Below are 27,145 nucleotides of genomic sequence, written 5' to 3' on the forward strand. Positions count from 1 at the left end.
TCATTTTTAAGATTACCTTATATATTAAGGATATTAACACTTTGTGATATATATTGCAAAATTTTCTGTTTTTCAGTTATGTTTTGAACTGCAAATGTTTGTTTTTCTGCATTAAATTTTATTAATCATTTCTTTAATTCCACCAGTATTTTGAGACCCAATCACATTTTTTCCTCATGCAGGTAAAATAATAATAATGTATGTTTTCTTCTGGTACCCATATGATTTTTTTTTTTTTTAATTTAGGTTTCAGATCCATCTGGAGTTTATTCTTGTGTGTGATGTGTATGATCTAATTTTATCTTTATCCAAATGGTTAACCAGTTGTCCCAGAATCACTTATTAAAAATCCATCTTTGCTCTGATGATCTGAGATGACATCTTTATATTATAGTTCCAGATAGTCATGGGTCTATTTCTAGACTTTTATTCTATTCCATTGATGTCTTTCTCTTCATGTTTTAATTATAGAGGCTCTGTGGTATTTTTTAATATATGCTAGGGGTACTGTTCCTGCATAGCTTTTCTTTTTTAGCATTCTCCTGGCTATGTTCTGTTCCCATATAAACTCTCATCTGATTCCACCTAAACAAGAACATTGTTGATATTTTATTGGGATTGTGCTAAAATTTTAAATTAATTTAGGGAGAGTGACTTCTATATGATGTGAGTCATCCTTTCCAAGAACAGAGGCAGAAGTCTTTAATTTATTCACATACTTCTGTGTCTTTCAGGAGTGTTTTAAAGATTGCCTTATTTCGTTTTTACAAATTTAATGTTGAATTAACTTTAAGTACTTAATCTCTTTTGTTGCTATTTAAATGAGGTTCCTCTCCCATTATATCCACAAACTAGTTATTGTTCCTGTATCTAATCACTAGCACTTTCAATTTCCTTATGTTAGTTTTATATTCTGCCACTTTACCAAATTCTTTTTATTACTGGAGAAAGCTTTACCATTGTTTCCCTAGGGTTTTCCAGGTACATGATCATATTATCTGCAAACAGAAATTGCTTTCTTTTTCCAATTCTTATCCCTCTAATTGTCTTGGCTATTATGTCCAGGACAAGGTTGAATAGTAATGGAGACAGAAGGCATATTTTCTTTGTTCTTAATCTTAGTATTTTCCCATTAAGTAGGATGCTTGCTTTAAGAATGAGATATATTTTTTATTAAATTGGATTTTGTCCAAAGATTTTTTAGCACCTCTGGAGATATTCATATGATCTTTTTTCTCTTTAGATCTATTAATATGTAGGGTGTCCCAAAAATGTATACACACACACTGAGTAATTATAAAGGCAGGATTTATTAAAATACATTTCATTTTCAAAACTGAGCTATCAGCTGTTAAAATGTGTATACATTTTTTTGAGGGGTACCCTGTAATGTATTATTTTCCTGATTTTCCAAACAGGGAACCAAGCTTGCACGCCTGAAAAAAATATTGCTTAATCGTCGTTAATCAAGTTTTATTGAGATACTGGATTTTGTTTACTAATGTTTTATTAAGTACTTTTACATCAATATTCACAAGTCATATGGTAATAATTTTCTAATTATGCTGTCTTTCGCTTACTTACTTCCTTGAAAGAATTCTGACACTCTGGAGTAAGTTACAGAACACTGGGTCTATCTGGTCTTTGAGTGTTTAGTAGAATTCGCCTGTCAACCATGCAGGTCTGGTGCTTCCTTGTGAAGCAGCTCCCTGATAACCTTCTCTATTTCTTTGATAGAAATTGGTCCATTTAACCTTCTACTTCGATGAACTTTTTTTTTAAATCATAATTTAAATTATTAATTCTGTTCCATTATTTTGTATCTTCTTTCAGAGACTCCAATTATATCTAACTGAATCATCTTTGCATACATTTCATTTCAAACACTTTCTTTTATTCTTTTTCTTTCCTTTTCAAGCTCATTTTTTTGTTCTCTTGGTATTTTCCTGATTTCCTTCAACGCTCGTAAGGTTTTGCTTGAATACTTTATTCCTTACGGATTCTTAAATTACTCTTCATTTCTTACATAATTTAGACCATTGCTTTTCTTTTCCTTGAATGTGACCAATACTTGCTTTGGCCTCCTTCACTTTGTGCCTGTTTCTGTCCTTGGTTTTAAATTTCTGTTTCAAAGTGGCTTGCTCCTCAGAGCCCCAAATGCTTACTTGAGAATATTTCATGCCCTGTCGGTGAGTGAGCGGAATTTCCATCGGCTGGATTGAGCTGATTCTCATTTCCCGCGGTGCTTTTACAGTGGTTCTTTATAAGTGAAACCTGTGCGCCTCTGCTTTCTGGTACGGGGCCGGGGCTTGGAGCGCTTTCAGAGATGCGCAGTTCGGGAGTCCCCTCCTCTCCCAGCATCGCCGCCTGGCTGATTCGCCCCGTGGCTCCTTTTTTTGGAATCAGGGCTCTAGGGGTGGGGCTATTTGTTCTTTGCTTTATTTTCCCTTGCCTTGTAGGATTACAAATATGCTCTTTAAATTTTCTCTTCAACAGGTGGTTTCAAAGGGTGCCTCTCCAGTTAAACTTCTCGTCTCCTGGAGTTAGCCTTTCTGAAATTGCCCCTTGACACACTTGCAGTTTTCAGCCTCTTCCCCAATCAACAGGACCACCCTGTACTCCCCCAGTGTTTTCATGCATGTAGTGAGCTTTCTCTTTATGGTGGTAGTTTTAGATCCATAGCAGCCTGCTGCTAGTTCTTCCCTCTCTTTTCTATGCAGTTTTTCAGGGACTGCCCCAGTAACCCACAAGGCTTTACAGCAGGAGGAGGGAGATAACTCCCCGGGATTTTGTGTTTATTTCTGTGGTTGCAGGTATTTTGAAGTTTAGACAGTATTTGTCTTCTTGTTATGCTGAAAGCAGGAGTTTTCATTCTTCTTGTTAATTTTGTTTGGTGGGCAAGGCTATTTGGGGAGAGGACAGTTTACCCCATCACCATTACCTCAACTACCTAGCAAATTAAAAGTTTAATAATATTGTTCCAGCACATAAAACATTTCTAATGACTGTCAGCTGTGAGAGCCCCAGTTTCCCACCCTTGCCCTACCCGCCTCAAAACACGCTTACTAACTCCCTAGTATGGGCGGATGTACCCTGTCACGCCTGAAACGGCACAGGAAGACTGTTCCAGAGTCACAGGAGACTTACCTGTATTTGGAGGCCTGTCCAAAGCAATGGATCCCACCACCACCACGCCCCCTAGTAGATAACTAGCGAAAGGTGAAAAATGCGAGACCAAAAGGAGAAGCCGGATGTCGGGGAGCAGTTACATGGTTCAGAGGCACCCAACGGAAGGCTTCTACTGAGCTCTCATAATCAGGAGGGACAAGTCAAGAAGCGGAAGGGCAAGAATGCACCTTTTCCTAAGTCAGAGACTCTAGGTCCACCGACTTCCGACAGCAGTCTCTGTTTCTATAGGAATCATATAGAATAATTGGTTATTTTTTATTACCAATAAAGTGACTTAATGGTGCAGGCACAGAAAGGTACTCAATAAATAATTATAAATGAATGAAAAACTGTCAGAAATAATGAAAATGACCATGACATATCATAACCTTGTTACTTGCCAATAACAGAATGTGCTGCTTTGGAAAAGGTTTATTTAAAGGCTACTATTGTGCTTCAAATGACATGAAGTCCCTATTTATGGGGATGTAAGCTACAGGGTTTTAAATTTCTTCTGTCGCCTTCTGAGGAACTTGACTTGTTAGAAATTTCAGGACTGTTTTTGAAAGGTGGATGCTATCTAAATATTGAAAATATGTTTGGCCTCCTGTAAACTATACTAACTAAAAGCATAACAACACAATTAAAAAAGAAATGGAAAAAAAGAGTGTGAAAATTTAGAGATGATCACATCAAATGATGCTTTGTTGAGGGAGACATTGCAAATTAGCTCAACTGTTTCCCTTCACTTATCATATTTTATTATTTTAAAGTTCAGGCACATGGTCTGATTAGGAAGAATTTACTCCAAGTGGCACAAAATTAACTAATAAAAGCAAGGAGAAACCTGATTAATTTTTGAGAAAGGTTACAGAAAAATTCTTTCACTGTAATAATGGCTGCGTAAAGCTGATATGGGGTCTAGGTCCCTATTTTCCTAGGATAAAATGTACTTTTTGACCTGGAAGATGCATAACTATACCCACTAGAACCAGGCCGTACTGTGAATCTTCTTAGAAATACAGAAATGGTTAAGACACAAGCCCTTGCCTCACGAAGCTGAAAGCAAAGGGCCACATCAATAATATGGGGAAATGCAAAGAAAGCAGGACTGCTGAAATGCTTCAACATAAGTTAATTCTAAACAGAACATCCAGGAACCAAATGCTTTATGAAACAAACAGATAGAGCCCTCCTGTAAATGAAAAAGAAAAATCAGAACTATTTCTGAGAGTCAAGAGATAAAAATCATAAGAGTTGGCTAAGAGAGTGCATTCTGAACATTCTCTAAGGCCACTGCAGCAGAGAGTTCAACTGGCAGCATCGGGAGCTGAGCTCCAGGCCTGGCTCCAGCAAGTACTAGCTAGGTAAGCCTACAGATTCAGTCCACCGCTCTGAAACACAGTCTCTTCTAATGCTTTTACTGTTCTATAGCTCAGAAAATTAATATTCATTGCCTATAGTTAACACGTTCTCTGCTCCCGACCTCATATTCCTAAAATTCTCAGGAAACAGATTATTCTGAGGGACTTGTCATCTGCGGAAACAGGATAAAAAACCTCCTTCTCTGAGGAAGAAAAAAAATATGAAATCAGAAATGAGTCTCCCTGGGTGGAAAAAATAGGCTTCACCCAAAGGAATCGCATGGAGCATTTACACAGGCCTTTGGTTTCCCAGGCACAGAGAAGCGTTATGAAGGCTCCGACTCCAGTCCCCCACGGACCGGGTTTGCATCTCCGCTCTGCTCTTTCCTCCCAAAGTCTTAGGCCGGTTCCTGAACTTTGCCTCGACGTTTTTCCAAGTACCTGCGGGGTGTCTCACATTAATCGGCGGTGTCATTCGCTAGACTCGGTTAGGCTAAGGGCAGTGCACACAATTCACATTCAAGTTCCTCTTCCCTTCCTGATGTATGGATTTCCATTAATCTTTGATTTTTCTGATACCCAAAATCCAAGGCACAGTGTTCTCTCAAGCCTGTCAAGAGTTATCTCCATGTCTTTTAAAAGATAAACTCTGAACGCATGACTGGGTCAATGTCAAGGTTCAGGAGACATGTTTTAGATAACGACTTAAAGCCCTAACACACGGCTAGTAGGGAGAACGGCACTGCCTGGGGGAGCAGACCAGCTGCTTACCGGGCAAGATGCAGCAAGTCCACAGCAAGGGTCCAGCTTCCCTCTCTTCCCTTCCTTCCTTTCTTCTTTCCCGCTTTCCTTCTTCCTTCCTCCTTCTCTCTTTTTCCTTTCCTGTCTTGTACTAACGTCTTTGTTTCACTCTATAAAATGTCACTTTAGTTCATACTATTTGAAACAGCAGCTCACTCTGGCTCCCCTGTTAGTGACTTAGTAAAAGTACTTCAGTGTGAGAACATAAACACAAGACAACATTCATCTTCAATACGTCTCTTTCCTGCAAAGGAGAAAACGTAGCCAAGCCCTAGAGACAAAGGAATGCAGCCAGGATTAACTAAGGCTCCCTAAAAATTAAACAGATGCGACCACAACGGGATCTGTCTTCTTCATAAATAGGGGCCCCTTCTGTCCAGCTATTCAAAGTAGAGCACAGGATCTAGAAGCCAAAAGCACACTGGAGCTTATTTTCTGTTTCAATGATGAGCGCAGCTCCGCGGAGAGACGTTGTATACTATTACATATAGGCTTTAGCTCTGCTGTTTAACTGCAGACTCCCTGAGACTTTCAGGACAGGAATATGTCTGGTAACTAATTTGAAAATGAAAAGTTCTTCATGTGGTGTTTAGCAATTTGTGTTAGAAGCACAGATATATTTTTCTCAAACAGGCCTACAGCAAGTCCAGCACAGGCAAAAACCCTGATGCCTTCTCAAGGCCACTAGAAATAGAAGGTGTGCTCTGTGAAAGTGGTGACTTTGTTTTGCTCCCTCATTGTGGCAGGCCGGCTCTCAGATGGCCCTCAATGAGCCCTGCCTCCCAGTATCCAGGCCATATGTAATCCTTTCCCCTTGGGTGCGACTGGCCTAGCAACCAATAACTACAACAAAAGTCATGGATGCTACTTCCAAGACTAGGCCACATATGACTGAGACTCTCGTCTTGCTATCAAGACTCTTGCTGGATTCCCTGAAATGAGTTTCCATGCTGGGCAGGCCTGTGTGCTAAGGACCCCAATGTGACCTCCAATGAACCAGCAGCTGGGAACTGAAGCCCTCAGTGAACAACCCTTGATGAGCTGAACTGAGCCACCAACCACAAGAGCGAGCTCTGAGGGGGATCCTTTACCCAGCCACATCTTTCCATGAAACCTCAGAACCAGCCAGAGCCCTGACTGAAGCCACTCAGAGACCCTGAGCAGAGGGCCATCTAAGTTGTGCCCAGGTTCCTGACCACAGAAGCAGTGAGATAACCAGTTTGTGTTGTTTTAAGCCACTAAGTTGGTGGTGATGTGTTACTCTACGTAACAGATAACTAACACACTTCTATTTTCTCAGTGCCTTGAACAGGGCCTGGCTCTTACTAGCTGTGCAACAAATACGAATTGCATGAATCAATAAATGAAGTTAACTCCTATCACTGATATGGGGAGAGTTACTGGAGAAAGTCAGAGAGCTGTTCATCACAGTGCTGCTGTGTACAACACGGCGAGGTGAAGAAACTCAACTTTCTACCATGAACACGCCAATATATGCGATTTTCTAAAATAAACCTACGTAAGTAAATACAATTTCTGAAAACAAACATGTTAAACAAGTTTTTCAGTCACTGTAATAGCCTCAAGCCTGACTTATATTTCCCAGGAGATAATGATACGCTTTTTATAGTTAAAAACAAAATGTTACTGGAGACCTTTCCCCCTTCTCTCCAGAGGCTGAACAGGAATGCAGTTTCGCGATGGCAATATTCAGAGTACAAGCAGCTCGAGTAGTCCCTTCGCCTGACCTGGCCTAGGGACTCCTTATTCTGTCTACCTTGTGGATCCTAACTGGGAAATACACCTATATCTTCTCACTCAGAGTCTCAAAAGCACTGGGGTCAACCTCTTCCCTTCCTCTGAAGGCTTCTCATGAAATTCTCTTGTGATTTGCTGCCTGTGATTCCAACTTCAATTTGAACCAAGAACAAATAATTTTTTAAAATTTCTCATTACAAGTTGTGAGAATTCCTATGAAAGAAAGAGGCTGAGATAAATGGCAGTGGGTGCAGTAGGAACAGTGATTGCTTAGCCCCATGAAAAGTCCTTTCTGGAAGTGTGGTGTTCAAACTCTGAACTTTATAAAGGATGCGAAGGACCCAGGTACACGAAAGGCTGGGATGAAGACGTGGGCATGGGACAGCAAACAGCCCCAAGGACAGGTTCCTCAGCAGAGAGACTGATGGTGCCGAGTCAGCATATTGCGGGTGTGAAAGACATACACACAGTGAGCCTTTTAGAATCTGTTTTCCTCACCAAGTCCTGGAGGAAGCCCGGCACAGCCAGTGCCCTGAGGCTTTCCGAATGGCACCAGAATGGCCTCTCCATAAAGTGGCAGCTTTGCTTCACAACTGCTTGTAAATGTCTTTGCTCTATTTTTACTGGATAATTTTGACTTTATTTCCTTTGAAAATTAATAGAAGTCATTTTGAGTTTTCTTATGTTTCATCATTCTGTTTATTTTTTCCATAATTTTATGAGGTAAAAACTACAGCAGCTTCCAGGAGAGAAAACTAAGTTCAGGAAGGTTCCGTAAACCTGACCAAGGTCCCAAAGCTAATAACCGGGGTAATCTGATCTGGGTAATCCAACCGCCTTGCCAGCCTAACCATAAAACGGATTAAAATGGTGAGAAGCACCCATGCATCAAAAGGTTGGGGGTTCAATTCCTGGTCAGGGCACATAACTAGGTTGCAGGTTGGATCCCCTGGTTGGGGTGGGTATGGGAGGCAATCAATGGATGTTACTCTCACATTGATGTTTCCGCCCCCCCCCCCTCTCTCTCAAAAAAATAAATAAAGTTAAAACATATCCTTGGATGAGTATTAAAAAAAACCCCAAAAGCCAAAAGCCACACAATTTTATATAGGTGGTCAGCCTGGAGTTTGGAAAACCTCAATTCTGTCTAAAATATTCCAAATGCAATAGTCACTCTACCCTCTCACTAAGGTTTCTACGCTCACTGGGTCATCGGCTCCCTTATACAATGAGCAAACGTGTCCTTAGTCTATAGGCAAATTCGACTTTGGATCTGTGGCTAGAAGTCCAGCTTTACCAGGGGTGAAAGACTTGGTACCTAAACAATAGATGGATATCATGGGAAGTGGGGAGTAGTGAGGTTTTGAGGACAGTATGTATGAGACAAAATGAACCAATAAAATAACCTGGATATTTCTATAGTTCTACCCTTCAGGTTACTGTGAGGCTAGAGATACTGTGTCTAGCACCTACAATGAACAAGTAACTTAGATTTAAAAAAAAGAGAAAAAAAAAGGTAAATATAATAATCAGAAAGTAATCTGGGATACCTTGTGATCTCCCAGACCTGCAAAAAAGACCTTATTCAAGAATCTGAAGTCATTCCTCTAAGGCAAGGATGTGTCTATTAACATGCTAATGTACCAGGAGCACCTTTTATCTGAAACTCTACGGGTTGAAACCCTGGCTGAGGGAAAAGGAGTTCTGGGCAGTAGAGAAAGCCTCCAGGCACTGGGAATTTATGCGGGAGGAAAATCCTGGGAGGATGGGATATTGATGACTGTACTCACTCCTTAATCCCACTTCAACCCCCAGGGGAAGAAGTGCTCACATCTGTGACTAAAGGAGAGGGAGGAAGGAGTGAAGAGGGATTTTCACCACCAGGGTGGTTCTAATCTGGTACATGGTTATAAGCCTCATGTTTTAAAGAAATTATTTCAAATACCCAGTGCCCAGTCACAACAGAAAACGCAAATATGATATCAGTGATATTTCCTTTTCTTGCTCAATAACCTCTTTTTTGAGTACTAACTCTTAAAATGAGGCACAAAGATGCTATCTGCAACTTACTCCCAAGATCCACACGCCTCCTTTCTCCTCCCAGTGGCACTGACTGAAAGTATTAATCAGCAGCACACTGCCTGTCTTTGAACTGATTTATCCGTTGGTTGAATACAGACTGCATCTTAGTACCACTATTGAAAATAGGGGAAGAAAGGGATCTTAAAGGGCCTTTATTTGACCGTGAAAACAAGTCTTTTCATCTGTTTTCACTTCTGGTATCTTTAGACTCAGATACACAAGGGCCTTGGACAGTTTTTCATTTGTCATCCATTCGAGGTACCATTACTGCCTGACAGAGGAAGGAAATGCTTTCTCTTCACTGATGGGCCCATAATGCTGGAACACAAAATCAGGTCCAGCTGAAAGTCTCATTTAGTGGCATTAAATATATTTCTTGGAAAGCTGTAATGAAATCATGAAAACGTTGCTCTTGGTAAAATAACAATAAAAGAAAGGAGTTACTCGGCAGGATTCGGACTATTTCACATGCTTTAACAACCCTTCGGTGCAACAGTAATATCTAAACAGTTGCTGGGATTAAATGGTTACAAGATGGGTTGTGACTGTGAATATAAGCAGTGGTCTACAGTTTGGGAGAGGTACCACTGTGCCAAAGGCCTACGCAGTGGCTTTAGATTCTTTAGTTGGAGAAGTGTGAAAGTATCCAAGCTTGTGGTTATTGGGGTGGGGGGAAGCATCTGTATCTTCCTCCCCCCTGCGTCCATGTGAAAGGAGTGCTGCTAGCAAGCAGAAAGGTTGTTCTTCATTTGTCACAGTAACTGGGGCACAAGAGTGGGGGTTGCTGCCATTTACTGGAAAAGACCAGGGTGCTAACCACTCTGCAATGTCTCTCACAATGAACAATGTCCCAGCACAAGCGCTATTTATGCTGCACTGAGAAATACTGCACCCCAGTAACAATCCTAGCCTCTCTCTCCAGCCCCTCTCTCAACCAACCCCCGGTTCTCTGATCCGTGCTTTTGGGAGGCCAGGAACCTGCCCAGCCCAGCTACCTCCTCTCTTGCTTCCTGGTCTGCCTGCCTACAGAGGTGGTGTTTTCTGGGATGTTCTGCCAAAGTGGTAGGCCTGCAGCTTTCTTTCCTTTAGGGGTAGGGAACAAGTTCAATTTAGGGGGTTAGAATTAGGAAGTTTATTGTGACACACATCAAACTGCATGCCCTATGACCAGCTTCATCAGAGATTGTGGAGAGGGAGAGAGAGAGAGAGAGGGAACAAGAATGAATGATATTGCATCCACATGACCTGGTTGGTCCACCTGGCAGTCTTACAACATTGTCCTCAATTTCTCTGACTTCCCGCCCATAAAGAGGTGGAATCCACATCTTCTTCCCTCGAACCTGGGCAGGTTTGTAACTGCTGTGACCAACGGAGAATGACGGTGATGTCAACTGATTTCCACGAATGGGTCCCCCACAAGAAGTAATGCAGCTTCTGCTTTATCTGCTAGAAAACTCCCACTGGGACCCATGAGTCTCCGTGGAAGAAGTCTAAGGAAACCATGCAAGAGGGAGCCAAGCCCGTAGAGAGGCTACAGGCAGGCTACCCACTGAGAGTCCTAGCTGTCGTGTCATCTCCACTGTATGAGTGGAGGCTCTCCCAAGAAACAGAACCCACCAGATGTGTGTATAGAGAAAGAAAGTGAGGTATTTCAAGGAACGGACCCACATAATTATGGAAGTGGGCAAGTTCAAAATCTGCAGGGTAGACTGGCAAGGTGGAGACTCAGGGAAGAGCCAGTGTTGCAGTTAAAGCCCCACCAGCAAAATCTCTTTCTCAGGGAAGATGACTCTTAGTTCTATTAGCACCTTCAATTAATTAGATGAGGCCCACCCACATTCTGGAGGGTAATCTGCTTTACTCAAAGTCACCAATTTAAATAATCTCGTCCAAAGACACCCTCACAGAAACATCTAGAATAGTGGGCGCATGACCCACCCAAATTGACACACAAAAAAATTAGCCATCACACCTGCCCGGGTACCAGCTCAGGTGAATGAAGTCTTCTTGGCTCTCCCAGACCAAGCTGGCCACCAGCTGGGTGCTGATGAGAACCCTCAGTGGATGCCACAAGGAGCAAAAAAATCACACAGCCGAGCCTTGCCTGGTTCCTAACCCACAGAGTCTGGGAGCACGACAAAATATTTACCTTAAGTCACCAAGTTTACAGGTAGCTTGTTATGCTCCAATAATTGGAATGCTAACTCTAACACACATTACTCCCCATCTCTCTTAACAAGCATCGGCTGCACTGACCACCTCAAACACACCAACTTCTTCTAGCCTCACAGGCTTTCTACTGTCGTTCCTTCCACCTATAACATTTACTCCAGCCCTTTGCTTAGCTGGCTCCTTTCATGCTTCCTGCCTCAGATCAAATATTACTTCCTCAGAGAGACCTTTGCTGACCGTGCCATCTAAACTGGCTTCCCTCTCTAGGTCTTTTTTTTTTTGGTTTTCATTCTGTTCATTTTCTTCGAAACATTTATCTCGATCTGAAATTACTTGCTGTGTCTTTGGCTATTGTCCTCCCCAATTAAAATATTAGCTCCATAGAGATGGGTCTTTATCCAGCTCATTTGCTGCTTGCACAGGACATGTGTTCAATTACTATTTGCTGAATGAAAAGTAATGAATATGTATGTGGTATGTAGGTGACTGACTTCAGGACTCTGTCCATAGGCCTCAACTTACTAACTCCGTTTTCACAGAATTTAATGAAGGAAGATTAAAACTCCTGTGTGATACAAAGGATGTTTTCCTCTGCAATTTTTTTCCTCTTTTAATGAGATGAGCAACTACAAAACCCCTAGAATCCTTTTGCAATATCTCAGAGACAAAACCATTGCATTTTCGTACTTGATTATTTATGTGGCTTATTTATATATTTTCCTAACTCTTCTAGATTAATTGTAAGACAATGGGGGGGAGGGGCCATCTGTAATACTTTCAACAATAAAGATACATTTTTTAAAAAAGACAAGTCTAAACTGAGAAAGGGGAAAAATGTCCTCTCCACTCTACCCTTAGCCCTGGCGGGACAGTCTCAGCTCTGTCGTTTCTCCTCCAGCCCCCAAGCCTGGTGCTTGCAGAGAGCTTGGAGAAGGTGAAAAGAAGGCCTATCCCCCACCCATTTTTTTGTTTCCCTCCATTTTCCAGTTCTTCCATACACTTGAGCTATGAAAACACTACCTATACTTTTTCCCATCGCCTGAGCTCAAGTCCTAATCTGCAGGCCCTTCCCACGGGCAGCCACCCAGAGCCCAGCAGACATCCACTTCCACCCTACCTCCTTACCAATCCCCTTGGATTCTGATTCTCCCTCCCCCGTAGGACCCACGTCTTTTTACTTTCTGTATTCTGATGCTTTGACATTTGGGGCGTTGCTGCCCCTGGAGAGACTGCCCCTCCCAGGTTAGCCAATTCCTAGAGATAGTAAACAACTCACCTGTAAGCACACTTTTCAAATGCCAACCAATCCAGAGCTCACACTCAACCACCAACTTGACCAGGCTCTCATACTCCAGGGCCACTATCCACAGCCCTTATCACATGACCAGGTACCAAACAACTAGGGACAGCCCCTACACCCCAGAGCCCACTGAAATGGTTCAAATCAGCCAATCTAAACCTGCGTACCCTGCCTCGCCAATTCCTTCCCACAGAAACCACAGTGAAGGCTCCTGCCCACAGCTCCCCTTTCTCCCTCTGCCTCCTGACCAACTCTGGGACCTCTGCTTGTGCCCCCACCCACAGTGTGGTGTGCCCCCTCCTCTTGGAAAGTGGGAGTAACAAGCTAACTTTCCAATGGCAGTCATCTCCTGACCTATTGACCATACTGTACCCCAAATTTTCAAATATGCTGTACTTTAAAACACTCTTCTAGACTGTAAGTAAAGTCAGTGTCTCAGTCATTTGGGGGCAAGTGAGATTCTACACTCCCAGGGCTCAGTACTTTAAGGTTTTTTTAGCAAGATTTTAAAATTCTTGATTTAGATCACTGATTCCCTCAGGAAACATTTGTCGATGATTTGTGTGTATAAGGAGTTGTGGAAAGCTCTGGGGTCGGGAGGATGAATTAAAGACGCTCTCAGGGAGGCTCCAGGTAAGGTGAGGACTCCGAAATGCCTAAGAAAAGTAGGAATGAATGAACGTCTTCCCAGCATTCACAAGCTGGAGTGCCTCACTTGCTGGATGGCCTGGTGTGTTCCATGCATAAAATCGTTGCCAATACTGGAGGGCTTGAAAAGAAAAGAAACTGACGAGTCCTGTTCTGTTACATTCTTTATGCAGCACAGCTAATAAAGCGTAGCACCAGGATTTGAACCCAGGAAGTGTTACTCCAGAGTTTACTTCTTTCTCAACTGATTCTAGATGTGAGCTAAGAAGCTGTACAATTTCCTAAAGGTATATTGCTTAGACCCATCCTTAAAGTCCATTAAAGAATTTGAGCCAATCTTCATCCCAGGAAATACCCTGTTAATAATTTTGCTACTAAATCTATGATAATTGTGTATACCAGAATCTTTCTGCTAATGGTTTATTACAATTCGTTTTTAAGCTTGCCCTGCCGGGCCACCAACTACAGGGGTCTAGTTTGTCACAGAATAAAATGAGCTACTAAAAAAACCAAAACCACACCAAAGAACAGTCTCTCTCCAAAAGCTCTCCATAGAAGAGTAGCAATCTTTAAATACTCAGAAACCTAAGCATATGCGTTCTTTTTTACAGGCAAAAGGAAAGAAACCATTATTTGTACAGCTGATCCTGGAAAATATATGGAGTTTGTATGATGCTGCCTTTTAAATGCCGTCTTTTAAAGGTTAATAACTGTGATCATACGTAGAACACATTTTAGGACTCAAGTTGTTAAGAGAGTGAGTTCTCTGCTTCCTTGTTAGTGAACCTTTCCCAGGGAATTTGATTAAAATCTGGTGACAATGACTGCCTGCCTTTGCTTCCATTCTTCTTTCCATCTCCATTAGTTTGGCTTAATACACACCACAGAGGTCATCTCTAGACTCGATTTACTGCACTGAGGGAAAGCTTATCCCTCTCTAAAACAATTATAGCCTCCTGGCCAGGCAACCGGGGTACTGCACTGGGGAGTCTACACCCTCAGTTACCTTGAACCTAAGACATTTCTTAACACACATTTGTGGGAAAGAAATTCATAGGACACCAAGGCATGTGTAAATCTCAAATCTGCTCTTTTGTTTCTCTCTGTGTCTGGCTGCAGATTAAACAAAATTACCATAATAGGCAAACTGAACTCTTTTTCTGGCAGCTTGCGGTTCAGAATTCCCAGGAGAAACACTGAAAGCTACTCCTTTTCCTTCCTGCATCTAAAAGAGAAATCAGTGAGTTGCTGAGTAAGGCTTCTGATCCCTTGCCAAGCCTCAAGCTTCCCAAGACATTAGTCAAATGGTATTTAATACTTCTTTTTTTAAAAATACCCAAACCTCCCCATCCCAGACTAGTGTAACGACAGAAGACAAACACCAACGCTTTCTTTCATTCCACAGCATTTACTGAATGCCTACTATGTGCCCGAGTCTGTTCTAAGGCCTTGGAGATAGAGCAGTGAATCTGTATTCTACTTATCACTGCGGATTCTCAGGCGGAACTTGAGTTACTTGGAATTCCCACTGGAACCACACCACAATTCAGGGCACTCTGAACTTGATTTGAAATCTTGTAGGCTAGGGTGGGATGGCACTGTAGCCTACACTTACTACGAAAGGATTATAAACTGCGGGGAGGTGTCAGTCCCTCGTATTTATATGCAGAGTTAGTGCGCAAAGTAAGCACATTTTCTGGGGCCAGGTTCTACAGATTTCCTGGAATTCTCAAAAAGGTCTGAGATCTCACAAAAATTAGAAGCATTCCCTTAAAGTATCCACAGCTGGAGGAACCCAGGGGGTTGCACTTGCTCGTCTTAGGTAAACGCCACTTTCTGAACCACCACTTCGTGCCTAAGAGACGCCCCCGGGCTGCGACACTCGCTCGGTCCCCGCTGCATTTCTAACTTGCGCAGGCGGGGAGTAAGGGGGCGTCGTGACCGCCCTGCCCTGCCCGGGACGAGGTCCCCGGCGAGGCCAACGCCAGCCTCTTCTCACAGCCCCACTTCGGACGTCTCTTAGCTCATGGCCACGCCTAGCTCCCCGGGCCTCTCCGTCCGCGGCGTCCAACTTCTCTGACAGCAATAAAGACCCAAGTGCACGGGCTGGGCCTTCTCGGGGTGCACAGCGGCGCCCCGCCCGCGCGCCCGCGGCTCACACACCGCCCGCCCCCGCGCGTCCTGCCACACCGCCGCGCCCCGTCCACGCGCGCCCACGGGCCGCAACTTGCGAGCGGGACTCGCGGGGTGGGCGGCGCCCAGTACTTCACCGTCAGTCACCGTGGCGTCCGCCTCCTCCCCTGCGGGGTGCACCTCCAGCCGCAGAGATTTCGGGGTGGGGGGCGAGAGCGGCCCGGGCGCGAAGAGCTGCTCCTCGGTCACGAAGCGCAGCTGCACGCGGTAGTGCCGGCGCGCGGGGGCGCGGGCGGGAGCTGGGGCCGCGGCCATGGTGCGAGCGCCGCGTCCCGGAGCCCTGGCGGCGCCTCCTCCGCGCCCTGGGCGCCGGGGAAACTGCAGGGAAGGGGAGGGACTTGGCAGCCGAGCCACCTTCCTCACCTCCGCGGCCGGTTCGCCCTGGGAGGCGCCCGCGGGCTCCCCGGACACCTGCGGCGCCCCCCCGCCCCCAGCCCGGGGCCCGGGCGCGCGCGGCGGACGCGCACGGGGCGCAGCGGGGCGTGGGGCGCGGGGCGGCCGCGGAGCACACTCAAGTTCGCCGAGCGCGCGGCGCACCTGAAGGCAGCCGGGGTTTCGAAGCAGAAGGGTGACACCTGCTGTTCGTCGGGCCCGCTCAGCCCGCCTGGGCGTCGGTGTGGAACCGGCCGTGGCCCCGGCTCTGGTGGGCCCTCGCTCTCCCGGAGGTCCTGGGGGTCCTGCTCCCACTTGGGAGCAACGGCCCAAGTGCCGAACTCTCGCCTCATGGACAGGGTCCCGACAGCAGCAGGGAGGCGGGGGAGGCCCGGGGGTTCGTGCATCTGGCTGGGCACCGACGACGAATGACCCCTTTCTTCCTCCCGCGCTCAACTTGGAATTAAAAACGCAACCGGCTGCTCGATTGTGAGCATTTCCCCTAGTCAGGGGCAGGAGCGCCGGGGACTCTTGTCCTCAGGTTGACGCCTGGCTCCAGCAGTTACCTACCGCAGGCAGTTGGCTCCAGCGTCGCAGGACGGACGCTGCAAACCACACGCGGTTGGTCGTCTGGGCGGAGAAGGCCTGGTGCAGGGCTTAAGGAGAGGAAGCAGCCCTGGCAAGAGTCCCCCGTGAAGACACTGCCTTCAGCTAAGCAGGCTGGCTCTCCAAGAACCGGCTTCCCTGGAGGCCCCGGGTCCCTCACTGCAGCGTTTCCAGCGGGCTGCTAACCTGGGTCAGGCTTTAGGAAGTCTCCTTGACTCCTCCCCCCCACCGCACCCCCAGGTGTCCCCGTTCCTGACCCGTGGGGTCGGTCTGGCTCCTCCCCTATTCCCTCTGGAGGCTTTCCCACCCCTCCTGCCCTGTGGCCTAAGCACCCTGCCCTTCCTCTGTATCTCATCCTCACTTCCTACTGCCTCTTGGCTTTGATTTGTGCCCGGGAAGCCTCTGGGAAGCAGATACTCTTTATTAAAAGAGTGGAAGCTGTGGAAAGAGGGACCTGGTGTGAGGACCACAGACCGCATCCTGTCCCATCCCACCCCTCACTCTTTGGGCCTCTCCTGCTTCCAGCCGCAGAGCGCTTCCCTCCTTCCCTGGTCCTTCCCAGGCCCTGCCCTGATGGCACTAAGGAGTGTGTGAGACCCAGGACCCTCCGGAGGAGCTACTGGGCCTCTTGGGCCTCTGTCAAAAAAGCTTGTTCATCCTGTGCATGTTGTCAGTGTTAATTTTGAAAGGAAATCTGGGGAGGGGGACTGCTTTATACTAAACTGTGAATGATGGATGAAAACTCATAAAGCCCCTCTAAAAAGGCAATACCTTTTTGTTTTGTTTTGTGCTTTATTTTTAATTATTTTTTTCCAATACATTAGTTTCAGGTGTACAGCATACTGGTTAGACACTTATGTAGTTTATAAAGTGATTCCCCCGGTAACTCTAATACCCACCTGGCACCATACACAGTTATTGCACTATTATTGACTGTATTCCCCATGCTGTGTTTTACATCCCCATGATGTAAAGTTACAAATTGTAACTACCAATTTGTACTTCTTCATGCCTTCATCTCGCATCCAGCCCCCCAACGCCCCTTCCCTCTGGCAACCACCAGTTTGTTTTCTGTACCTATGAGTCCATTTCTGTTGTGTTTATTTTGTTGTTTAGATTCCACATATAAGGGAAATCATATGATATTTGTCTTTCTCTGACTCATTTCACTTAGCATAATACCCTCTGGGTCCATTCAAGTTGTTGGAAATGGTATGATTTCATTCTTTCTTATGGCTGAGTAATGTTCCGTTGTATATATGTAGAAAAGGGCAATATCTTGACCTTAGTAGAATTCCCACCATACTCTCAAGACACACAGAGTTTTGTTACTTAAGACAAATAATGGCAGTCTTCCCCCCACATTAATGCACAAAACAGAAACTCAACTTAGGCTAAGAAGCAAAAAAAATCAAAATATCATGATTCACTAAAAAGCTGGGAAGTCAAAACTTAGACTTTGTTCATGCCAAACTTAGGGACTCCATTAAGGTTGACCAGGTGGTCTTGTCTTCATCTTCCAGAGAGGCCTCAGTCACATGCTGGAAGCAGTCACTGATTTACAACGTTTAGGCAAAGGCAAGGCTCCTTCTCCTCTAACCCTGGGCAGCTAGGGTCACTTGAAAATGACTGGCTTGCTGTGATAGGTCTACCCAACTTGTGACTTGGATCAGGGAGACTGGAAGCCTTACCAAATTCTCAGCACCTGAATGAGGGATGAGCAGATAAAGTGCGGAGGTCGCTGGGATGACAAAGCAGGGACTAATCTTGACATCTAATGCGAGTGCTGACTCCATGCCTGGCGCTGCTCCAGGCGTATTACCTTGATTCATTTATTCCTCCCCACTCCCTGTGAGAGAGACACTAATATTACCTCCACTTTTTTCTTAAATCCTCACCCGGGAATATGCTTCTATTGATTTTAGAGAGCGAGGAAGTGAGGAGAGAGAAAAAAAAATCAACGTGAGAGAGAAACCTCAATGGGCTGCCTCCAACACTCAGACCAACAGAGGGCAGAAGCCGAAGCCTAGGTGTGTGCCCTCACCGGGAATTTGGTGCATGGGACGACACCCAACCCAGCCCCACAGCCAGGGCAAGTATCAGCCTCATTTTCACAGAGGAGGAAACTAGGGCACAAAGGTTAACTTGCCCAAAGTCGCAATTTAGAAGTGGCATAAGTCCTCTACAACAGAGCAGACACAAAAGTTAGTCGGTGCATAGCCCTTACTACCGCTTCTCAAAGTCAGAAGCTGGGAGACTAAGTTCTGAGTTTCCCAGATGAATATAGTCCAAGGCCATTGAGTCCCCAGAACTGTGAGCACAGAAAGATTTAAAAGGTTCCCACTTCCTTTCCTCTCATCGCCCCACCCTCACGCAGAAGGTTAGAATTGCTTAGACTTTCCCTCAAGCATTTCGCCTTCCAGGAGGAGTCTGTCCGCGAGAATGAGCAGCAGGAGGTCCCATGAACCCGTTTTCTTCTGTAGTGAGTATGAGGTAGATGTAACCACATCATCTATATGAGCCACCACTGCATGCTGCTTTATATCTTCAAATTATCCAAAACCTCTGTTTGCTGACAGACATCACTCTCACCCACCTCTTCACTTCTGTCACCAGCACTTTCTTTTCAGGGCCACCAAACTTTTTAAGGCCAACTCAGGAGCTGCGGAGAAGGCAGAGGACCTCCTGCCCCCCGTGAGAAGCTGCCGGAGCGGAGCGCATGGGGCAGGCTTGTCTGCAGAGTTCCTGCCTCCAGCCTGCCAGCCACGGCCTGTGCCCCGGAGAGGCTGTGCCCGGGAGACGCTGTGCCTACCGGCTGTCTGCAGGCACTGAACGGAGGGCAGGGGGTCAAACCGGGGAAGCCAAGCCAGATTCTTCCTCTTTCGTTTCCTCTGGAGAGAATGTCACTCGATGCACACCTTCCCGGCCGAGGTTGAACAAGACTATGTTCCACCTTCTTGTCTCAGCTCTTATATTTACAGGTCGTTACCAGCAAGAAGTGAAAGGGAGCCCGGCAGGGCTAGGAGTGCCAGGAGGCAGCAGCCCACTCTGAGGAGTGAGCTAGGAGGCTTGGGAGGGGGCAGATTTGGGGCCCAGTACCAGTCCCGCTCCTTACTGCCGGGGTCACCCAGGTAAATTACTCGGATGCTTTGAATTTACAGTAAATCCACAAGGACCTTGTAAGCTTATTGTGAAAATTAAATGGCACTGTTTAGCAAGCACTAAAATAGATATAGTGCCTATCATTAGTAGCCCTACTCATTGAAGAAAATATGGGAGAGTAAAAAGGCAAAAGCTTAAGTCAACCATATTTCCTTACCTGAAGGCAACCATTAGAACTATTTTAGAAGAGTTATTTCTAACATTTTTACTTTAGCCAGCTAATCTTGGCATCGAGTCAGCTTTTTTATTGAAAGAGAATACTCGCAGGCATGCGAGATGTAATACAGAATTGACTCCATTTCCCCTGATAAGAAAAAAAAGACATGTTCCTTACAAAGGCATGTAAGTTTCAGCTTTAACTTAGTTTTGTTTTTGTTCTGTCATTTATTTGTGGCTTATGATTTATATTGTTCTCATGCCCACAGGTGCATTGGCACGTTTTGTAAACTACCAAATAAACAGCAGCTATATTTCCAGATCCATTTGTATGAAGGTGAAAGCAAACAGAAAAGAATAGATTGGGGAAAACTGAGAAGAGGGTTGGAGAGTAGGACTTTTGAAAACCAACGTGATTATTATTAATCTGCCAATCCACGTTTAAATCCAGGGTCAGACCCCCCCCCCCCCCCGTAACAGTCAGTTACAAGGAAATGACTTTGTTCATCAGCTGCCTGGAGTTTTTCCCAGAGAGATGATGTGTTTGTTTGAGATCTATGCATGATTTCTCATGAGCTTCTTTCCTTGATCTCCAGGCAAGAATTACAGGACTGACCTAGCAAGCTTACTAGCCCACCTCTGATTCTCTCAACAACTCACCATAAACCAGAATACACTTGATTATCAGATTTATTAGAGAACACAGTAGAAAGAATAAAATAGACGATACCAAAAACATGCATCAACATATATTTTACTGAAGCACTGATACCCTTTTCAACTTCTTCAAAAGTAAACGTTGCTTTGCCAGTTAATGCTTCCTGCCAGTTCTAATAGTCATCTATGTAGAGCAGTGGCTGATATTTATTCATTGGTCTACGTGCATTCTCATTTGTAAGTATATGGTTGCAGATTTACCTTGAGGCAAGTATTAGCACCGGTCCACATTTTAAAGGGCAGCACAGGTCAAATTTGATCATGCATAAGAATCACCTGAAGAGATGGTTAAAATGCGATTGCTGAGCCCTGCCCCTAGTGAGTCTGACTTAGCAGACCTAGTTCGTGCCCAAGAACTTTCATTTCTAATTCTACTTCTAACAATGCTGCCGGTCTGCCTCCTGTGGGCCACACTTCGAGTAGCTCTGTTCTCATCTTGGGAGGAGTTGCAGCTGAAGTCAGGCTACATGTTAGAACATGCAGTAGCCAGTCTAGGAAGCTGATGAATTGCATATAGATAATGGAGGAAAACCATATCATTCAATTACAAGTGTGTAGTATTTGCCAGTAGTTGGTTTGCCACAGACATTCTGAACTCTTTCCACATCATTTCAAAGCTATAACAGTAGCTTGTTTATCTTTTCAGAGACATGTTGACACAAAATTTCCAGACAGGGCAAATAAAGGACAGTAGGATGATTTGAAAGAGCTCATAAACCAACCAATCAGCACTTCCCTTTCTCTCTTTTTAAAAATATGTTTTTATTGATTTTAGAGAGAGAGGAAGGGAGAAGAAGAGAGAGAGAGAGACCAGCTGCCTCCTGCACAACCCCCTCCACTGGGAATGGAGCCCGAAACCCATGCATGTGCCCTGACCAGGAATCAAAACGGTGACCTCTTGGTTCATGGGTCAATGCTCAACCACTGGGCCACACTGGCCGGGCAGCGCTTCCTTTTCATTTGTATTTGACTGCTACATGAGATTCGAGGTGTGCTACAATGAGCACTTTACCCTCTTTGGAGTTTTCAGGGCCTCAACAGCAAAGTGAAGATGGTCACTTCTACATCCAAGACTTGATGTGGAGAGTAAGTGAATAATGCCTTTGAAAGTGGAAGCACTGACCAGGGAAGGGTCCTTGACTCCCCCTTTCTCTCAGGGCACTTTTCTTCTCCCTCAGAGCCCTCAGCATAGACTATAAGCAGATAGGCGGGGGGTGGGGTGCGGGGGGAGGTGCGGTATAGTTTAATACACATCTCTCCCCCCCACTCTATTGTAAACCCCATGAGCATCTGTTTTGCTCACTGTTGAATCCATAACACTTAACCCAGTTCCTGGTTCATCGCAGGCAATCAAAAAATATTCAGTGAATGACAATATTTGGCCCATGGTAAAAACTCAGTAAATGCCAGTTTAAAAATGAATACATACAAAATATTAGGTGCAATTAAACTGAGAAGGAAGGCATTCTTAATAATTAAGAATCTGAATGGGACACTAGAACTGGCTGCCGAGCTAACCCAGCATTTGCAGGCACTGCTGAAGTTTCCAGCTGCTACTGCAAAGCAGAGACTGACAACTCGAGTGTGTCAGAGTCGGGTCATTACCTACTAGAGGAAAGAAAAGGCCGAGCCACTGACCTCTTGGGTCTTCCTTTTTTTGGTTAAGAATCTAGTATGTCTCTGATTTCTGCAAATGCATTGCTTGTTCTGACTTCTCCTTCCTAATGGAAAATTTAAATCTGTGATAAGCAAAGAATCTTAGAATTTACAAGCACAATGCCGATTTTCAGCTCCATAGCTCCTTACGGGTCTGCCAAATTTGTCAAATTTATAATGGTCTGGGGGAAAAAATGCTCAGTTAGATTGCCAAGAACTCTGACACACACAGAGCACATAAATTTTTACCTTTCAGGAATCAACATTAATTTTTGGTCTGAGGACATTATTAGTGTGACAGTTTTACTGTACACGTTAAAAATAGAAATTGTGTAACAGGACACAGATCCTATATCACTGAGCTCTTTGTTGAGGTGCTCTACGGCCTGTGCTTTCCAGAAGGAGAAATAAACAGCTCAGTTCCCGAGGCAGAAGTTGCACAAGGGGACAACATATGCAAGCTAATTGCAGACAATAGAAATAAATCTTAAAACAAGCTTTATAAATACATAAATGACACGCAGGCCACTTGAGACTGCTTTCCTAAGCTTTGAAATCAGAACCCAACCTGTGGTACTTGTGTTGTCAAACACAGCATTAGTTTGGAAAACTTTCAACATAAATTCAAATCTTCTGTAGTTGTGCGTTACTCTTTCTCCACTAATTTTTATACTTGGGAAATTAGGTTGCTATTTAAAAAAGGATTCCTAGCCCTGGCCGGTGTTGCTCAGTGGTTGGAGAGTCAGCCCGAGCACCTAAGGGTCAAGGGTTCAATTCACAGTCAAGGGCAGGTACCTGGGTTGCAGGTTTGACCTCCCTGGCTCTGGGTAAGGGCAAGTGTGGGAAGCAACCAATCCATGTGTCTCTCTCACAATGATCTCTCTCTCCCCCTCCCCCTCCCCCTCCCCCTCTCTCCCTCCCCCTCTCCCTCTCCCCCTCCCTCTCTCTCCATCCCTCTCCCTCCCCCTCTCCCTCCCCCCTCCCCCTCTCCCTCTCCCCTCCCCCTCTCCCTCTCCCCCTCCCTCTCCCCCTCCCTCTCCCCCTCCCTCTCCCTCCCCCCCTCCCCCTCTCCCTCCCCCCCCCTCTCCCTCTCCCCCTCCCCCTCTCCCTCTCCCCCTCCCTCTCCCCCTCCCTCTCCCTCCCCCCCTCCCCCTCTCCCTCTCCCCCTCCCTCTCCCTCCATCCCTCTCTCTCTCCCTCCCCCCCTCCCCCTCTCTCCCTCCCTCCCTTTTCCACACTCTAAAAACAATGGGAAAAAATATTCTTAGGTGAGGATTAACAACAACAAAAATAAAAAAGGATTCCTAGTATGTACATGCTAAAGAGATCATGTTTTGGGGCATTTATGTATCTAGTTTTCAGTTTATTACAGTGCAAAGAGACAGGGTTCCAAGTAAGAGCAGATCCGTGCCTTCATCTCACTTTCGCAGCTGGTTCCCTTTCTTAACCTCTCTGTGCCTCAGGTGTTTCCCCCTTTATAAAAGGGGTAATCATAAAGCCAACTCACTGGGTTGCCAGGATCATCTTCTTAATTTGTATTTATTTGGGCTACTTTAAAATTTGTTTCCATTTCCCAAACAGGCCCAGTTCTCTAGCATCAAGTATGGCAATAAAGACATGTAAAAGTGCTTAGTAATACTAAGACCCACACAAAGAATTTTATTAATGATATTTTACATGCCTTCCCAGACAAGAAAGGAACAAAGCTGCTGGCCATTGGTCGAAACGGCCTCAGTGGTCACTGCGAGCTAAGCCTCTGCAGGGTTACTGAGCCCACGCGTCCCCAGGGCCTGCCGAGTGGGCAGCGCCCGGTACTTTGCGTCGACCTTCAGTGGTACCTGCCAATTACCTTCCCCAGGTACCTGCTCAGAGGGCTGCGCTCCACAGCAGCTGCAGTCTCCGCTCTTTAAAAATAGCAACCACTTTAACCTGTGTAGGTTTAACACAGTGGGGGCAGAGAACTACCTCAACTGAGGTTCACTCCAAGTTTCTCCTCCTTTGCATCCTAAGAACACTCTGTTTTTCTTCAAATAATGAATTGTTTTTCTGAGAATTAGAAATGCGTTGGTCAAATAGGACATTTATTGGTTAACCAACTATATACACAAATGAATGACTACTGCTTTCCTAGCTTCATTATGCATATTACTGTAATTGAAACAATCAGCCTTGAGGATAATTTTCAGAAGTCATTTAGCCCACAGACTATAAACTACCACACAAAAAAGGAAATACAATTTTTTATATATAGGAGATCATTTAATTTGGAAAATGTGAAATAGAAATCTAAAGAAAATATTTTTTTTTTACTTTGTGGAGTCACATAAGATTTAAATATTGTATTAGTGAAGAGACAAATAAGCATCCTGCTTGTTGATGATCGTTAAATAAATTGGTTAATCCTCATTGTAGGATAGTATCTATTAAATTTCAAAATACCCATCTCTTATTACTGCAAATGGGCTGGAGTCAAAGCTTATGAGGAGGCCAGATTTTAAGGTCAAAATGTAAACAAAAGTTTACAAATTTACCCTGAAATCCCTTCAATTCACCTCAAAATACAATATACCCCACAGAATTGTAACATAATCTACATGTAAGAAACGTGTAACTGTGTAGACACACACATGCAAACTATAATTTTACAGTATTTCCAGCAACAAAGACTGATGAGACCATCACTCACCACCTGAAATCAAAGGGTGAGGGGCAGTTGCTGACGATTAGAGCAAAGGGGAGTCCTGCGCAGGAGCATTGTCTCTGCACAGAGCACACCGCTGAGCTTACAGGTGTTTGTTTTGTTTTGAAGGATTTTTAAAGTTGATTTTTAGAGAGAGAGGAAGTGAAAGAAATGTTGATTGGGGTGCAACATCGACTGGCTGCCTCCTGCATGCCCCTCACCTGGGAACCCAACCTGGGCACGTGCCCTGACCAGAAATCAAACCCGAAACCCCCAGGTGCTCGGGACGACACCAAACCAACTGTGCCACACCAGCCAGGGTTGCTTTGTTTCTTTAAAGCATGAAGCCTGGTTACTTGGGCCAGATTGTTGGTTGGTTGGAATTTAACACCTGCTCATTGGAGTGAGTCCCATCTCTGATTAGTTGGTTTTCAGAAGGGTGGGGTTGACATTAATTGATTGGCTGATTAAAAAAAGAAACAAACAAAAAAAAAACTGCTTAAGTTGTTGATCCACTGGATTTTAAGGCATTCTGGTGGCTCCTTGTTATCATGGCTACAGAACAATCCATCATTTCAGAAATTTGTGGGAATTTTTTCATTCTCACTAGTTGAGCTCACGCGAATGTCTTTTGATGCAGATCCATTTCATAATCACACAAGTGCAGGGGATGTGGAGACAAGGAAATCCACTGCCTAAGGAGACTGCAAAGAACTCAAAAAAACAAGGTATTGAAATAATTCGGTACTTCCCAGTATGGAACACAATACAATTTTTTTTTTTTTTAAGGAAGGAACCTACATGTACTGATGTGGAACAACTTCCAGGGTGTATAGTGAGTGAAGAAACCAAGGCAGAGGACAAGTTCTCATCTATAATAGAACTTTCTGGAAGGCTAAAAAAGGAACTGATAAAAAGTATTTACCTCATGAGAAACTGGGAGCCGTTCGGTGGGGAGTGGAGGAGAGCCTTTCTCAGAAAGCCAGCATTTGAAAACCAGAAATCTTGGACTCTGGGTTCCATTCTCTCTCCATCCGCCCTGCCCGCTCCCCTCTTTATGGGCTTTTCCAGGCCGGTGATCCAGAGAGCTTTGCATGAGTCCCTCCAGCAGGCTCCCTAAAATGGTCTTGAAAAACATTATTAGCTAAACCCCTCTCTTCTTTTTCACCTCCACTTGCTTTGTGGAGTGTTGTTGTGAACTTTGGCAAACCTGGGGGAGCACCCTTCTTAGAGATTCCCTGAGGCAGGGCTGTCCCGCCCTGAGGGCCCTGGGTCACAGGCTTCCCCAGCCCCGCCCCGGCTCTGTGCCTCCAAGGGGGTGCCACCTGCTCGCCCCCTGGCATGCTCCTGGTGTTTTCCTCCTGCACAGACCGAAGCCCGTCTTCCCGCGTTCCCCGTCTGGTCAGGGCAGAGTCCACGCATCCGCACGCATGTCTTCCAGCCGCCTCCCGAGTCCGGGCCTCCAGGGCCCCAACGGGCCTGCAGCAATGTCCCCCCGCCTCTGGCATGCAGTCCAGAGGCTCGGGGCTGAAAGCCAGCGGGGTGGTCTCTGAGAAGCCCCCAGCAATTACTACCCCAGTGAGAAGAGAACCCGTTAATGCAGAATAAAGTGGCGCAGGAACAGAGGCCTGTCCCCAATGGTGGGGACCTCGAGGGCTGCTCGGTGGGCACGTGGCGAGGGGCGGCAGGAGGCCCGAGAGGGGATGCGAACCATCGCAGACACAGTAGCCACACGGGCCAATGGCTGACGGTGCTGTGAGAGCAAAATAGTCACAGCGCTATTTGTCCTCTCAGGAGAGGTAGGGTGGATAGTATACTAGGCGGAGTTATTCATTTGCCCTTAACTTTCAGCAGCGGCACTGGCACTCCATGGGCACTGCGAGAAGTAGAAACTCCATACAAGCAGAATGAAGCAAATACAAGTTCTAGCTTGAGCACCCAGCGACAATCAACATTTTGATGCAGATCCTCCAGATATTTTCCTCTATACATACATAGACGTTTCAAATTGTTTTATAATCTGCATTTGAATTCAATAATACGTTATGAATATTAAATTTATTTCATAACTTTGCTCTTAATCATTGCAACGCATTCTCCAGTGCATGGATTTCAACGAGTGTTGGACATGTGGTTTACCCACTTTCTTTGCTCACCATTTCACACTCCTGGAAGCACCACCCTTCAGCTCTCTCATTACACCCACTTTCTGCGGTGGTAGGGTGCCCAGCGACGGAGGAGTTTTGCTGTTGTTTTTCTTGCTGGTGGTAAAAGACTCAACTCAATCCTCCATGAAGATAAAATAATTTTA

The 27,145-nt window shown here is 45.2% G+C and overlaps 1 protein-coding gene across 2 annotated transcripts in view; it reads right to left on the reverse strand.

Annotated features, from left to right (window-relative positions):
• The window catches only part of LOC308563617 (histone-arginine methyltransferase CARM1-like), a 181,626-nt gene extending 165,843 nt beyond the window's left edge, over window positions 1-15,783 (reverse strand). The window contains exon 1 of one of the 2 annotated variants that reach the window (XM_081150837.1): window positions 15,564-15,783. In XM_081150837.1, coding sequence (XP_081006963.1) covers window positions 15,564-15,741 — 178 coding nt within the window. In that variant the 5' untranslated portion in view covers window positions 15,742-15,783. The remainder of the gene's footprint in view (window positions 1-15,563) is intronic. The other variant, XM_081150838.1, reaches the window with a different exon arrangement.
• Window positions 15,784-27,145: the final 11,362 nt, after the last annotated feature.

The sequence above is a fragment of the Miniopterus schreibersii genome (genome assembly GCF_964146895.1).
Source record: "Miniopterus schreibersii genome assembly, chromosome: 11".
Lineage (NCBI taxonomy): Eukaryota > Metazoa > Chordata > Mammalia > Chiroptera > Miniopteridae > Miniopterus > Miniopterus schreibersii.